The 15,791-nt window shown below is 44.4% G+C and overlaps 1 protein-coding gene across 3 annotated transcripts in view; it reads left to right on the top strand.

The window, feature by feature from the left end:
* The window catches only part of SMPX (small muscle protein X-linked), a 112,183-nt gene that overhangs the window by 69,870 nt on the left and 26,522 nt on the right, over nt 1–15,791 (top strand). For 2 of the 3 annotated variants that reach the window (XM_084844036.1, XM_084844037.1), the window contains 2 exons: nt 2,030–2,113; nt 6,151–6,371. In XM_084844036.1, the coding sequence (XP_084700162.1) occupies nt 2,030–2,113; nt 6,151–6,327 (261 nt within the window). In that variant the 3' untranslated portion in view covers nt 6,328–6,371. Of the gene's footprint in view, nt 1–2,029; nt 2,114–6,150; nt 6,372–9,350; nt 9,502–15,791 lie in introns of those variants that run through there. The other variant, XM_084844038.1, reaches the window with a different exon arrangement.

Here is a 15,791-nt window from a genome sequence, read left to right on the forward strand (position 1 = left end):
TCGTTATAAATAAGCTCTAATAAACAATTAGCTTAATTGTATCTAAATAAATGGTTTAAATCCATTAAACATGGGAGTTAACTCAGCGGTATTAGCTTAATTTCATTCACAGCCTTGTTATTACTCATTAATAGGAATTATCCATCAAAGATTCCCAATTAACAGTTTAGTGAGAGGAGTGGAATTTCATCACAGTTATGCATACTTTTGCTCTAGCAAAAACTTGTTGATTTTTTTTAGCATGAATTTTGGAAGCAAAATTTGATATTATGCAAAGTAAGCATATTAAATATACAGGTTTATGTAACTTGCATAACCTATTCTAACTAAAGACAGTGGGCTTTTTTGTTGCAGAATTCAGTTTGTTTTTTCTGTGCAGACTGGTCACGAAGTTGTAATACTAAGAGAGTGCTAGGGAGCTGGGTTTTTTAAAAAAAATATATAGAACTCCCATGTCTTTAAATAAAACACTTTGGGCATGATCCAGCCAAATTTAAACACTCCCAAGCTTCACAGTTTTAAGTGGGGAAATTAAGCAAGCGTTCAGATCTCTCTCATAGAAATCAATGAGAAACTTACCTCTCTGGTGAAATCATGCCCTCCAATTTGAAAATTAATAATTCAAGAGAGATGGAAGTTGCAATCTTCTGGACCCTTTCTTGGAAGTGAGCTTTGAATTTATGTGGACTTGCTTCTAACATGCATAGATCTACCTTAGTATTACCCATATATTATACTGAAGAAATAAATATCTTATGGAGGTTTTTTAAGAATTGCTTTGGGCAGTGTAAAATGTAATATGGTTTATATCCATCGGCGGGCTTCTCCACATGAGGCTTTTATCCTGCGATCGAGATTGGTTACTCACGGATGTTTGCAGGTCCTTTACATGATGTCATCACCCTCCAGGGCTTCTCCCATGCTTTGTGACCATTTCCACAGCTTCATTTGTAACGGTGATGATGAGCTATTTAAAAATAGCATTTGAATCTCAGCATGTTGTAATGATGGACTTGTGCTATAACCGCAGCGCCATCTAGTGGCTATATAATGAAACATATAGAACATGCAGATTAAGGAAATCCCTGGGGTGGGTTGGGGGAGAACTGCATTTAAATGACCTTAATCCTGCAAAGAATCCGGAAGCAGAAGCCCCAGTAAAGTTGCAGGATGAAAAGCCTAGTGTTCTTTAGTGGAATGGGCACGGCTGGCAGATCAAATTACCCCTCTCCCCTTCAGCCCCTTGCATACACCCCAGATCTGCTCCAGTGCAGGTTTGGGGTGCACGCAGGGGGATGCAAGGGGGAGGTGGGAAGGGAACAGTGGGGGCTGGTGGCTCCTATTTCAATGGGGCAGTGAATCTCCCCTGGGTTTCAGTCAGAATTCTAAAGGAGCTATCCAAAGTGCTGAACCCTCTCCCCCAAATGGGCTCAACACTGAAACAGGAGCCACCAGCCTCCACTGGAAGAGAAACTCTACCTGTGTGAGCCGAAGCCCACTTGTGTAACATTGGATTTAGCCCTACATCTAAACATGTAACACTGAATGCCTCAAATTTGTTCACACTTGCCAATGGCTCCTCTGCCTCAGGAGTGCTCAGGGCTGCTGCTTGTCTGGATGCTAGGCCTCACTGGGCCTCACCTTGTTTGCTTGAACTGGCCCCTGTACATCAGTGCTGTGTGCAATTTACACAGTTGTCTCTGAAGCTGAGTGGTCTCCATGTGGAGCCCCAGGTTCAAACAAATTCCGCCTTCACATGGACCAGGCCTGATTGCAAGCCTGTTGTTAGACCTACACAGTGTAGAGACTGTAGGCTGGAGGCTGTTGGCAAAAAAGAACTGGCCCTCAGAATGACACCTTAAAAGCAAACAAATTAAAAACCACACACACTTATTTTAATAAATTAGATGAGAACTAGAACATAGTAATTCATTTTTACTGACAGTGGAAACACTACCCACCCCTCCGATTTCAGTGGTATAATAACTGCATATTCTGATGATGTGTTGATATTATCTCTAATTTCCAGGCTAACATCACCATCCCAATGGGCGCACTTTTACCGGGAGCAGGTCAGCCACCTAAAAAAAAGGAATTTACTGAACCCAATGAGGTAAGAGCAATATATGTTTACATGAGCAGGACACCTTAAGTTTAAGTCCTCACCTGTGCTTGGTGAGATTTCATTCCTCATTATCTTAGGAAACCATATCATGATCAGTCAGCAGAAAATCAGTTCTTTCCATTCGAATACGATTAGCCAATATCTACAAAAGTTTGTTGCACCTTTGAGTCCCAGCATAGGGGTGCAATGTAAGTTCAGCAAAAAATGTTGCAAAACTAGTTCTGAAATATTTCTTTGGCCCTCCTTCTAGCTCAGTAGTGGGGATTCTGTTACTTTTCAAATGTTGTTGGACTAAAACTCCCATCATCCATGACTATTAGCTATGCTGACTGGGGCTGATGAGCTTGGAGTTCAGCAACATCTGCAGGACTACAGGTTCCGCACCCCTGCTCTAGCTCAAGGGTGTCCCCTTCCCAAGCTCTGACAAGTATTGCATTCCAAAAGCCAGAAAGAAATCCTCAGCTATCAGGAAACGTCACTATGCTTTTTGTTTTGTTTTTTAGGACTGATTTAATTGTCTTCTAAAAGCAGCTACAGGGAGCTTCAATTTGGATGAGGGCTACAGTGTGGGGTAAGGCAGATTTGTCAATCCCCACCCAATGCCACAGCCCCAATTCAGATCTCCCTTCCTGAGCTGCTAATTACATTCAAATGGGTACCTATATGCTGTGGCTACTAGCAAATGAGTGGGTTACATTTTGTGTAAATGTGAGGTCATCCTATGAAGCTGATCGGTGGGAGATTCAGGACAGATAACAGGAAGTACTTCTTCACACAGCTCATACTTAAACTATGGAATTTTCTGCCACAGGAAGTAGTGATGGCCACCAGTTTGGATGGCTTTAAAAAGGGGTTGGACAAATTCCTGGAGGAGGAGGCTATCAATAGCTGCTAGTCTTGATGGCTATGTGCTACTTTCAGTACCAGAGGCAGTGAGCCTATATACACCAGTTGCTGGAGAACATGGGTGGGAGGGTGCTGTTGCACTCATGCCCTGCTTGTGGTTTTTTTTAAAAATTTATTTATTTATTATTTACAATATTTATATACCACTCAGAAGATTTCGGAGCAGTGAACAACATGATGAGAATAAAACAATGGTTAAAAGAGTTTTAAAAGTTTTTAAAAATTTAAAAAAGACAAATCCCAACAAAGTGGAGTTCAACAAACAATGGCTGGTCATGCAAGGGGGGGCTCTTGAAAGAACAACGTCTTCAGGAGGTGCCGGAAAGAACACAATGTTGGCACCTGCCAGACCAATAAAGGCAGGGAATTCCACAGGAAGGGGACCACCACACTTGAAGGCTCTTCTCCTGGTGGACTCCAACCGGGCCATAGGTCCACATGGAACCACCAGGAACATGCCCTCTGATGACCTCAGTGACCGGGCAGGTTGGTAAGGAACGAGGCGCTCTCTCAGGTATCCTGGTCCCAAGTTGTTTAGGGCTTTGTGCACTAGTACTAATACCTTAAACCTGGCCCAGTAGCGAATAGGCAGCCAGTGCAGTTCCCTCAGCAAAGGAGTTACATGGTGAAAAGGGGCAGCTCCTGACAACAGCTGAGCTGCTGCATTCTGCACTAGCTCCAGCTTCTGGACCAGCCTTAAGGGCAGCCCCACATAGAGCACATTGCAGTAATCCAGTCTTGAGGTTACTAATGCCTATACCGCCATGGTCAAGCTATCCCTGTCCAGGAGGGGCCGTAGCTGGCAAACCAGCCGAACTGCCGCGACCACTTGGGCCTCCAGCGACAATGATGGATCTAGGAGTACCCCCAGACTACGGACCTGATCTTTCAGAGGGAGTGCAACTCCATCCAGAACAGCCAATGAGCCTATCTCCCAGACCCGGGAACCACTCACCCACAGGGCTTCTGTCTTGCCAGGATTCCGCTTCAGTTTATTGGCCCTCATCCAGCCTGTTATTGAGTCTAGGCACTGATTCAGGACTTGCACAGCCTCTCCTGATTCAGATGTGACAGGGAGATATAGCTGCGTGTCATCAGCATACTGATGGCATTTAGCTCCAAATCCCCTAATGACCACTCCCAGCGGCTTCATATAGATGTTAAACAACTTTGGGGACAAGATGGTACCCTGCGGCACCCCATAGCTCAATTGCCAAGGGGCCGAGGAATAGTCACCCAATGTTACTCTCTGAATTCGGCCCCGTAGGTAGGACTGGAACCACTGTAGCACAGTGCCTCCAATACCCATCCCATGGAGTTGATCCAGGAGGATACCATGGTCAATGGTATCAAAAGCCAATGAGAGATCGAGCAGAATTAACAGGGTTGCACTCCCCCGTCCCTCTCTCAATGAAGGTCATCCATCAGGGCGACCAAGGCTGATTCAGTCCCGTAACCAGAACAAAACCCAGACTGAAATGGGTCTAGATTATCAGTATCCTCCAAGAGTGCCTGCAATTGGTTCGCCAAAACCCTCTCAAGTACCTTCCTTAGAAAAGGGGTATTTGTGACCAGGCGGTAGTTGTCTAATACCGTTGGGTCCAGGGTGGACTTCTTCAGGAGTTGCTGCACTACTGCCTCCTTAAGGACAGCAGGGACCACCCCTTCCCGTAGGGAAGCATTTATCACTCCCTGGACCCACCCAGTCATACCCCTTCGGCTAGCTTTTATTAGCCAGGAGGGACAGGGATCAAGCGGGCACGTGGTCGGTCGCATTATTGCAAGCATCTTGTCCACATCATCAGGCTGTAACAACTGGAACTGATCCCACAAAATCAGGCAGGTGGTGGCATCAGACACCTCGACTGGTACTGCACTAACAACAGCATCAAGGTCGCTGCGGAGACAAGTGCTTTTGTCCTCAAAGTGCGATGCAAAAAGGTCACAGCGGGTCCTCGACAGGGCCAGGGCCCCATTTACTAGGGAAGATGTTAACAACCGCTGGACCACCTGGAAGAGCTCCGCTGGACGGCTACTTGAAGACACAATGGAGGCAGCAAAATAAACCTTCTTTGCTGCCCGCACTGCCACACAGCAGGCACGATTATGCAGTTTAGAGCATGCTCGGTCGTCTTCACTTCGAGTCTTGCGCCATTTGTGCTCCAGCCGATGTCCAGCCTGTTTCACTGACCGCAGCTCCCCAGTATACCAGGGAGCAGAATGGGCTCCACAGTGCCAGAGAGGGCACTGAGGTGCGATCATGTTGATGGCCCTCCACATCTCACTGTTCCACAGTGAGGCTAGGGCCTCGGCTGGATCACCAGCTCTCTCCACTGGAAAATCCCCAAGAGCATTCAGAAATCCATTGGATTCCATCAGTCTCCTAGGGCAGACCATCCAAATAGGTCCCCCACCCCTGCGGGAGGAGAGTAATGCTGTAAGTTAAAATCTCACCAGGAAATGGTCTGACCATGACAATGGGGTTACTTAGAGCCCTCCAATTTTCAGACCACCCATCTCACAAGTTGGAGCAAAAACCAAGTCAAGGGTGTGCCCTGCTTCATGTGTTGGGCCAATGACATACTGAGACAGCCCCATGGTTGTCATGGAGGCCATGAAGTCCTGAGCTGGAACTCTGGAGGCAGCCTCAGCATGGAAGTTGAAGTCACCCAGAACCACCGTCCTGGGTTCCTCCAACACCACACTTGCGACTGCCTCCACCAGCTCAGTCAGGGAGGATACTGGGCAGCAGGGTGGGCGGTACACCAGCAGCATCCCCAATCTGTCTCTATGGCCCAACACCAGGTGCAACCCCTCAAGGCCCGCTCCAAGGTGGAGCGGTCTCCTGGTGATAGAGTGGGAAGTTCTATGAACCACGGAAGTTCTATGAACCACTGAGAACAGTGTTGCAAAAGCTCATCAAGAAGTGATCTGGTTACTGTACATAATGGAGCACCAGACTGGGAAATCATCTTCAAGATCTGGTAGAGCTATTCTCTTATTTTTCAACAGGCGTGCATTAGATAATGTCAACTCTGTTCCCAGTCACGCCTGTCACCCAACTTGAGAACAAAATCATCCCCCAGTGTATTATTTTGAGGTCACTGTTTTTCACATAGAGTCTTCCTACTCCATCTGAAGAGGAAAAGAAAAAGAATCTCCCAGGTGCCAAGAAGCTACCAGGCCCAGCTGTTAACCTGTCAGAGATCCAGAACATAAAGAGTGAGCTGAAATTTGTCCCCCGGCCCTCCAACCTATGTTGGTGCTGCACTGAGTACCCAAGTGGGCAGAGCTGAGTCAGGTTGACTCCACCCAGCTCACCCACCCAAGTCTGAGTGATACACGTCAGGTCGGGCGTGTTCCTGGTCGACAGCTGGCTGGCCACTGTGTGTACAGACTGCTGGACTAGATGGACCCTTGGTATGATCCAGCAGGGCTCTTCCTATGTTCTTATGTTGTTCTTATACCAGAGAAAGCCAAGTGGTGATCAAGAACCAGGTCTGCACTTTTATTAGGCAATTAATCAAGCTGTAGTAAAAATTTGGAAAATTTTCAAAGCTTGTCAGTGTTATAAATATACTTCCGTTCAGCGTTACATTTCTATTTAGTTTCCTATGTGAAGCCCTAGGCACAGCCGATGCACTCCACAGCTGTGAAGCTAGTCTTGTCCATAAAGACTCACCGGAGGCACCAAGGAGTTACATGATGGGGAATAAATGGGCTGGTAGAAGAGGAAAGGAGCGCTCCATCCCTCCTCTGTGCCCGTCAGAGAAGAAGAGCAAGCTGCTGCAGGAGGGATGGAGTTTTTTGTCCCTCCTCTGCCAAGTTCCAGCAGGCCCATGATTTTTGTGGGCTTATTTGCAAGGCTGTGCGAAGCCCTCCCTGCTAGGTTGTGCTGAATTGATTGAATATTGAGCCTGACCATTCCTGAAAGACAATGGATTGGGCAACAAGATACATACCCCACTGCCAGGCTCCTGCCCTGAGAATAGAGTGGCCTCCAAGAATGAAGAAGTTACTTGTCCCTGATTTAAATAATGAAGAATGTGTTGAGAAAAATCAGGTCAACAAAGTATTTTACTTAGTTAGTGCATGATCCAGCCAAAGTGAAGTAATATGAAGTCCCCATAATTTCAAGATAAGATTGATAAGCATGATGCTTTGCAGTGTCATTGTACATTTGGCTGGATCATGCTGTTCCCCACCTGTTAAGGCACTCACAGCAGCTGCACATTCAAATGTGGAATATCCATCACAGTGGATTAAGATTTTCACGGTGCTCAAACTCTTCTGCACACCACAATAGCCAGCAACTATCTTGAAATCTTTACAAGATCTTACAGTTTAGTCATCAAAGGGTGCTTTACAAACACTAGAGAAACAGATGATGTAATCTGAGTATTTGGAGTATACATGTATTCGATTTCAGTGGGCTGCAATGTAGGTAGATCTTTGGATATAGATGGAAATGGAGCGAAAGGGCAAGAAGCAAGGAAACCGTGTAGGAGGTGTGAACATTTCAGATGAGAACACAGTCTGTTCAGCTCGAGATCTGCTAGCATGAAGTAATTTACCACCACCAGACATCTAACTGACTCCATAAACGTCAAGCGAAATTCTAATTTCAGATACATGGGGCTTACTGAAAGAAAATGTGAGGTGTGCAGCTCTGCTTCAAGCACTTCTGAAGCTAAATAGTAGCTTTAAAAAAGAATGTCTGGGGTAGAACCTTTCCAGATCATGGCACAGCCATCACATGAGCCATTTCACACAATGGTCCCTACTTACAAAATGGAACCATATTTCAGTGAGTTGTTTTAACTAGGTTCCCTGCACGTGATAATGCAGAGTGATTTTACACATGTCTCCCCCCGACCTTGATCTAATGCTGTAAAAACATTGTATTGCAAGAGGAGAATGATTGTTTCTTACATCTAAATTTATTTATGCATTATATTTCTAATCTGTCCAATAACTAATGTTCTCTGGGCATATTTCAAACACTTAAAAAGACTAAAATGCCATAGAACAGTTAAAAATATAAACTACAATACAATTTTTAAAAAGAATACAATACAACACAATAAAAAGATGTAAAGAAAATGAGCATTTCCCTTTCCTTTTAAATAAAGATATGCTATCATTTTGTATGTTTAATTTTAGTTTCTATAAATCCTTATGTACTGGATGCCCTGATATAAATATAATTTATATTCAATAGCATTTTAGATGTCACTGAGTAATTATCTGAAGAGGTCTACTTTCAAAATGTTTCAAAATGTCATATAGCATTTTAAAAACGTCTTAAGCAAAATACTCTCCAGTTAATTTGGTCATTCTTGGGAGATGCTAGAGGATTCCATTCATGTGCTGTATCACTCCACAATGTAACATGCAACAAATAATCCCTCTCCTCCTACAAACTAGGATGAGAGTCTTTCACCTAAATGTGTTTTTGGTGCTTTAAAAGTACCATAAGAAGCCAAGTCACAGACTCGTCTTGGCAGCACGTGTACTTCAACACCGGATTTCTCCCAGGCACCCAGCATTTCCTCCATACATGTTAGTTGAGCAGGCCTGTTGTGGTCCAATTCAGGGTTGAGAAACATGCTAATCATTAAAATGATTAATGATTATGCTTTCTTTTCTGTTTGCTGCCCTCAGAGAAGAGAAGCAACAGGTCTCTCAGCAAGTGGGAAAGGGGCAGAGGCTGGAACTCATCAATGATGTCCACAGAATAGGGGAATCAGGAAGAGGATCACTAGAATAAGGGAATCACTAGTCATTTGGGGGTGAGAGCCAGGATTTAGGTGCATGCAAAGTGGACTTCCCCATTCCTACTTCCCATGGCAGCCCCATGGCAATGCTGCACAGAGGATCAGGGCACCCTGCTGAATGGGGTGAGCTGTGGTACAGGGGTCTCCCCAAAAATTGGGTGGAGGCACATTCCATGACCACAGTCCTTCCGTCAATGGAAGGCAGATCCTGGATCCAACCCATGATCATGTTCCCATTCACGCTGCATGAAGGGGTACCTGCTTTAACAATTAGGGTGTCCCTAAACCTTGAATGAACAAGTGTAAGCAGTGGACAGCTGAGAACAGTGTTGCAAAAGCTCATCAAAAAGTGATCTGGTTACCGTACATAGCGGAGCACCAGACTGGGAAATCATCTTCAAGATCTGGTAGAGCTATTCTCTTATTTTTCAACAGGCGTGCATTAGATAATGTCAACTCTGTTCCCAGTCACGCCTGTCACCCAACTTGAGAACAAAATCATCCCCCAGTGTATTATTTTGAGGTCACTGTTTTTCACATAGAGTCTTCCTACTCCATCAGAAGAGGAAAAGAAAAAGAATCTCCCAGGTGCCAAGAAGCTACCAGGCCCAGCTGTTAACCTGTCAGAGATCCAGAACATAAAGAGTGAGCTGAAATTTGTCCCAAGAGCTGAACAGTAACACAGATGAAAAGGTAAGCAGATAGTATTGTTCTTGCCATCACACAAGTGCTGATCCAAACAAAGATTACAGGTATACATGGGACTGCCCTTGCTGGCTGAGGACTGTGGGAATTTTAGTCCCCAACACACCAGGATGGGGATAGTTCAGAATATAGCTGCAAGGATCCTAACTAGGATTGGGGATGCATGAGCAATTTATGCCAGTGCTTTGCAAACTTCACTAGCTCCCAGTCCATTTCTGGACCCAATTCAAAGTGTTGGTGTTGACCTTTAAAATCCTTCACTGTTTGGGATCACTAGATTTACTTGAAGGATTGCCTACTTCCATATATACCTACCCACACTGTAAAATCTTCTTTGGTGGCCCTTCTCTGAGTCTCCCCACCAGATGAGTTGTGGCAGGTGGCTACAGGGGAAAGGGTCTTTTAAGTGGTGGTATCCCAGCTGTTGATTGCACATCCCAAGGGGTTTGCCTGGAGTCTACCTTGATACAATTTTGGTGTCAGTCAAAGATATTTTTTTTTAATTTCCCAGGTCTTTTAATTTGTGATGGTTTTAATCTATTGTATGTCTGCTGTTATGTTTTTATTCTGCTTTTATATTTTCCTGTCATTTTTTATTTTACTGAAAGCTACCCTAAGAACCTGGTTTCAGGGCAGCCTATCTATATCAGAAAATTAAAAAACAACAATGGGCATCTGTCAATGAATTTTAATCAGGGGCCATACGTGTGAGAAAAAAATAATTATCCAACATTATCTTCACTCTCTTAACCCTAGGCTCAGTCCTAGGTATTCTCTCATTTTGGGATATCGCAGTTCCACATTTCGATGTCGAATACTATTTTTCTGTGACAGAAGCCATATACATCATCTTTATAAATATGTTTTGGAACTGGGGGTATTTGGTTATACTGAAGGGTAGTGAATGTACAGCTGGTTAGAATATCCAATATGGCCATTAGATGAAGTTGTCAAATGGCCTCCATTAATGTTGCCCATGGGCTGACCTCGCCTTACACTGGAAGGACAAATATGTAACTGGATTGGAGAGGCACATAACATAAGCCCCTCCAGAAATTAACCACCACATGATCCAAGGGCAGATTGAAGGAGGAGCAGGGCCATGCATGCTGATCCCATTCCCATTTTCCCCGTCCCACCAGCTCCACCATCAGACCTTTGTGCATTGGACAGAAGGTCTGAAGAGGGAACCTATGCATGTTCAGCTGAATATGTGTAGGCACCCCCAAGCAATCAGGATCCCCAATCATGCAGGGCTTCTGATCACATGGAGAAGACTACATGTTCAGCAAAATGTGCATAGGTTCCCCTTCAGGCCTTCTGCCAGTGCACAAAGATCTGGAGGTGGAGCCAACAGGGACATTGGGGCATGGCCAGTGCATGCAACTATCCCCCACCAAGCGCTGGGACCTTCTTGGAATGCATGTAGGGTAACCTCTGAGGTAGGCTATTGATATAGCAATACTCCAGAAGCAGCAACTGAGGGACATACTAGTTGTTTGTTGCAGTGGATAAAACATTACCTCATAGCCCTTTTTTAAATAGGAAAAGCTGTTCCCAGATGGGCAATCAGGGTTTGAAAAGTGTTGGAGGGCAGGAATGCTTAACTTTTCCACTTCCTGGCATATCTCTACTCCAAATTGCCCTCAAGTTACTCTTCCCCTGCCCCAGAGTTCCAAATGCATGCTTACTTGCATTCTGTGTCTTTGCACCTTTTAATATTATCACTCATTTCTATACCACATTGGCCTTGTTTGGATGGTTTAGCATTATGTGAACAAGCTTGGGCAAGCCTCAGGCTTACACATTTTCCTTCCCCTCTTCTCCTCCAGTGCAGCTGCTAGGAAGAGATCAGAAGCTTTTGCTTCCATTTTTAACTAACTGCAGCTTAGTGTTATGTCCGAACATGGACAAACTGTGGTTAATCTTAATTAAGCTTTACTGAAACAAGCCAGCATCAAAACATGGTTTATGAAGGTGGCTTGTTTAAATAAAACGTTGTTGTTCAGTTGTGTCCGACTCTTCGTGACCCCATGGACCATAGCACGCCAGGCCTTCCTGTCCTGCACTCTCTCCTGGAGCGTGCTCAAGTTCATATTCATTGCATCGGTGATGCTATCTAGCCATCTCATCCTCTGTCGTCCCCTTCTCCTTTTGCCTTCAGTCTTTCCCAGCATCAGGGTCTTTTCCAGAGAGTTTTCTCTTCGCATTAGGTGGCCAAAATATTTGAGCTTCAGCTTCAGTATCTGTCCTTCCAATGAGCACTCAGGGTTGATTTCCTTTAGGATGGACTGATTTGACCTCCTTGCAGTCCAGGGGACTCGTAAGAGTCTTCTCCAGCACCACAGTTCGAAAGCATCAATTCTTCGGCGCTCAGCCTTCCTTATAGTCCAGCTCTCACAGCCATACGTTACTACTGGGAAAACCATAGCTTTGATTAGACAGACCTTTGTCGGCAAGGTGATGTCTCTGCTTCTTACTATGCTGTCTAGGTTTGCCATAGCTTTCCTCCCAAGGAGCAAGCGTCTTTTAATTTCATGGCTACAGTCACCGTCTGCGGTGATCTTGGAGCCCAAGAAAGTAAAATCTGTCACTGCTTCCATTTCTTCCCTTTCTATATGCCAGGAAGTGATGGGGCCAGATGCCATGATCTTAGTTTTTTTAATGTTGAGTTTCAAACCAGCTTTTGCACTCTCCTCTTTCACCCTCAACAAGAGGCTCTTTAGATCCTCTTCGCTTTCTGCCATTAGGGTGGTATCGTCTGCATAAAGGAGGTTGTTGATAATTCTCCCGGCAATCTTAAGTCCGACCTGTGATTCATCCAACCCGGCGTTTCTCATGATGTACTCTGCATATAAGTTAAATAAACAGGGTGGCAATATGCAGCCTTGTCGTACTCCTTTCCCAATTTTGAACCACTTGGTTGTTCCATGTCTAGTTCTTACTGTTGCTTCTTGACCCTCGTACAGGTTTCTCAGGAGACAGGTAAGGTGGTCTGGTACACCCATCACTTTAAGAATTTGCCACAGTTTGTTGTGATCTACACAATCAAAGGCTTTAGCGTAGTCAATGAAGCAGAAATAGACGTTTTTCTGGAATTCTCTTGCTGTCTCCATGATCCAGCGAACGTTGGCAATTTGATCTCTAGTTCCTCTGCCTCTTTGAAACCCAGCTTGTACTTCCGGTAGTTCTCGGTTCGCATACTGCTGGAGCCTAGCTTGTAGGATTTTGAGCATCACCTTGCTGGCATATGAAATGAGCGCAATTGTGCGGTAGTTTGAACACTCTTTGGCGTTGCCCTTCTTTGGAATTGGAATGTAAACTGACCTTTTCCAGTCTTGTGGCCACTGTTGTGTGTTCCAGATTTGTTGGCATATTGAGTGCAGCACTTTAACAGCATCATCTTTTAGGATTTTAAATAGATCAGCTGGAATGCTGTCATCTCCACTAGCTTTGTTGTTACTAATGCTTCCTAAGGCCCACTTGACTTCACTCTCGAGGATGTCCAGCTCAAGTTCAGTGACCGCACTATCATGGCTATCAGGGACATTAAGATCTTTCCTATATAGTTCTTCTGTGTATTCTTGCCACCTCTTCTTAATCTAATCTGCTTCTGTTAGGTCCCTGCCTTCTTTGTCCTTTATCATGCCCATCTTTGCACAAAACGTTCCCTTGAGATCTCCAATTTTCTTGAAGAGATCTCTAGTCTTTCCCATTCTGTTGTTTTCCTCGATTTCTTTACATTGTTCATTTAAGAAGGCCTTCTTGTCTCTCCTTGCTATTCTCTGGAACTCTGCATTCAGTTGGATATATCTTCTCCATTCTCCCTTGCTTTTCGCTTCCCTTCTTTCCTCAGCTACTTGTAAAGCCTCCTCAGACAGCCACTTTGCTTTCTTGCATTTCTTTTTCTTTGGGATGGATTGAGTTGCTGCCTCCTGAACAATGTTACGGACCTCCATCCATAGTTCCTCAGGCACTCTGTCTATCAGGTCTAATCCCTGAAATCTATTCCTCACCTCCACTGTATATTCATAAGGGATATGATTTAGGTCATACCTGAATGGTTTAGTGGTTTTCCCTACGTTCTTCAATTTAAGCCGAAATTTTGCAACAAGAAGCTCATGATCTGAGCCACAGTCAGCTCCAGGTCTTGTTTTTACTGACTGTACAGAGCTTCTCCATCTTTGACTGCAAAGGACATAATCAATCTGATTTCGATATTGACCATCTGGTGATGTCCATGTGTAGAGTCGTCTCTTGTGCTGTTGGAAAAGAGTGTTTGCTATGATCAGTGTATTCTCTTGGCAAAACTCTATTAGCGTTTGTCCTGCTTCATTTTGTACACCAAGGCCATGCCTGCCTGTTATCCCGGTGATTTCTTGACTTCCTACTTTAGCATTCCAATCCCCTATGATGAAGAGGACATCTTTTTTTGGTGTTAGTTCTAGAAGGTGTTGTAGGTCTTCATAGAACCCATCAACCTCAGCTTCTTCGGCATCAGTGGTTGGGGCATAGATTTGAATTACTGTGATGTTGAATGGTTTGCCTTGGATTCGTACTGAGATCATTCTATCGTTTTTAAGATTGTACCCCAGTACTGCTTTTCCCACCCTTTTGTTGACTATGAGTGCTACTCCATTTCTTCTAAGGGATTCTTGCCCACAGTAGTAGATATGATGGTCACCTGAATTAAATTCGCCCATGCCTGTCCATTTTAGTTCGCTGATTCCCAAGATGTCGATGTTCAATCTTGCCATCTCATGTTTGACCACCTCCAGCTTACCTTGATTCATTGATCTGACATTCCAGGTTCCTAAACAATATTGTTCTTTACAGCATCGGATTTTCTTTTCACCACCAGACACATCCACAGCTGAGTGTCCTTTCGGGTTTGGCCCAGCCGCTTCACTCTTTCTGGCGCTACTTGGAAATACCCTCTGCTCTTCCCCAGTAGTATATTGGACACCTTCCAACCTGAGGCTCTCATCTTCCGGTGTCATATCTTTTAGCCTTGTGATACGTTCCATGGGGTTTTCTTGGCAAGAATACTGGAGTGGGTTGCCATTTCCTTCTCCAGTGGACCACATTTTGTCAGAACTCTCTGCCATGACCTGTCCGTCTTGGGTGGCTCTGCACGGCATAGCTTATGGCTTCACTGAGTTACGCAAGCCCCTTCGCCACAACAAGGCAGTGATCCATGAGATTAACCACAGTTTAGGGTTTAGATGTAATGCTAAAACCATAGTTAATAGAAAATAGAAGAAAACCTTCTGATCTCCTCCTTGCGGCTGTGCCAGAGAAGGAGCAATGAGTATACAAGCCTGAGACTTGCCCAGACTCATTCACATAATGCTAACTGATAGTTCAGCATTATGTCTGAGGCCATTTTGTTTTGTGACACAAAGAATCTTAAGCTATATTAGAAATAGTTTATTCCTTTACCATATAGGTAAGACCTGTGTTTGTTTATAAACTAAAGCTGTGTCAAGAGGTTGTTCCTTTCAAGAAAATCAAGTCTGTTCATATTCCAAATAAACCTTAAATGCCATTAAGAGTGTGAAGGGTGGGTTTTTTTCTCTGGGTTGGTAGCTGACCCTTGACAGTGTGAATATGTTGTGATTGCTGCTTTAATCCTGTTGATAATGTAACTCACCGAAAGTAGTTTGGCCGTTTGTTCTCTTAATTTATCCAGTATGTTAAGTTCCAGTGGTGTTGATAACACTAAGATCACAGGCTGAAAGCCAGTGTGGTGTTGTGGTTAGTGTATTGGGCTAGGACTTGGAGACCCAGGATCAAATCTACGAAGCTCAATAGTTGATCCTTGAGCAGTTGCTATCTCTCTGGCTTGTAGTGAGGATAAAATGGTAGGGGGGAGAATCATTTACACCATTTACGGTCAGTGGCCATGCTGGCTGGGAAGGTAGGGGGGATTGCATCTGGACAGCAACAGGTTGGGGAAGGCTGCTCTATATATTGTATTGAGATTTCCCAATTCAGTCAAGGTAACACTGTATCACTGTTCAGCTGAGAGCCCTGAGTTTCTGAGTGTCTGTGAAATCCACCTAAAGTCAAACACACACAGCTTTTTCTTGAACAGGAAAAGACAATAATCCTTCTTATGTTCACCTGGAAAGTAATATTCCCTGGCCATCCTACTCCTTTGTATTATTTGTCTTTTAAGACTATAATTGTCTAAGACGCCCTGAATTCAGACTTTCTCTGCATGTAATTCCAAGGGCTGCTTGGCGGGCAGATGCTGCCTGAATAGCTTTTGGTGC

The sequence above is a fragment of the Heloderma suspectum genome, chromosome 3, assembly GCF_057233095.1.
Source record: "Heloderma suspectum isolate Gila_16-S chromosome 3, 16-S_ref, whole genome shotgun sequence".
In the NCBI taxonomy this organism is placed as follows: Eukaryota; Metazoa; Chordata; class Lepidosauria; order Squamata; family Helodermatidae; genus Heloderma; species Heloderma suspectum.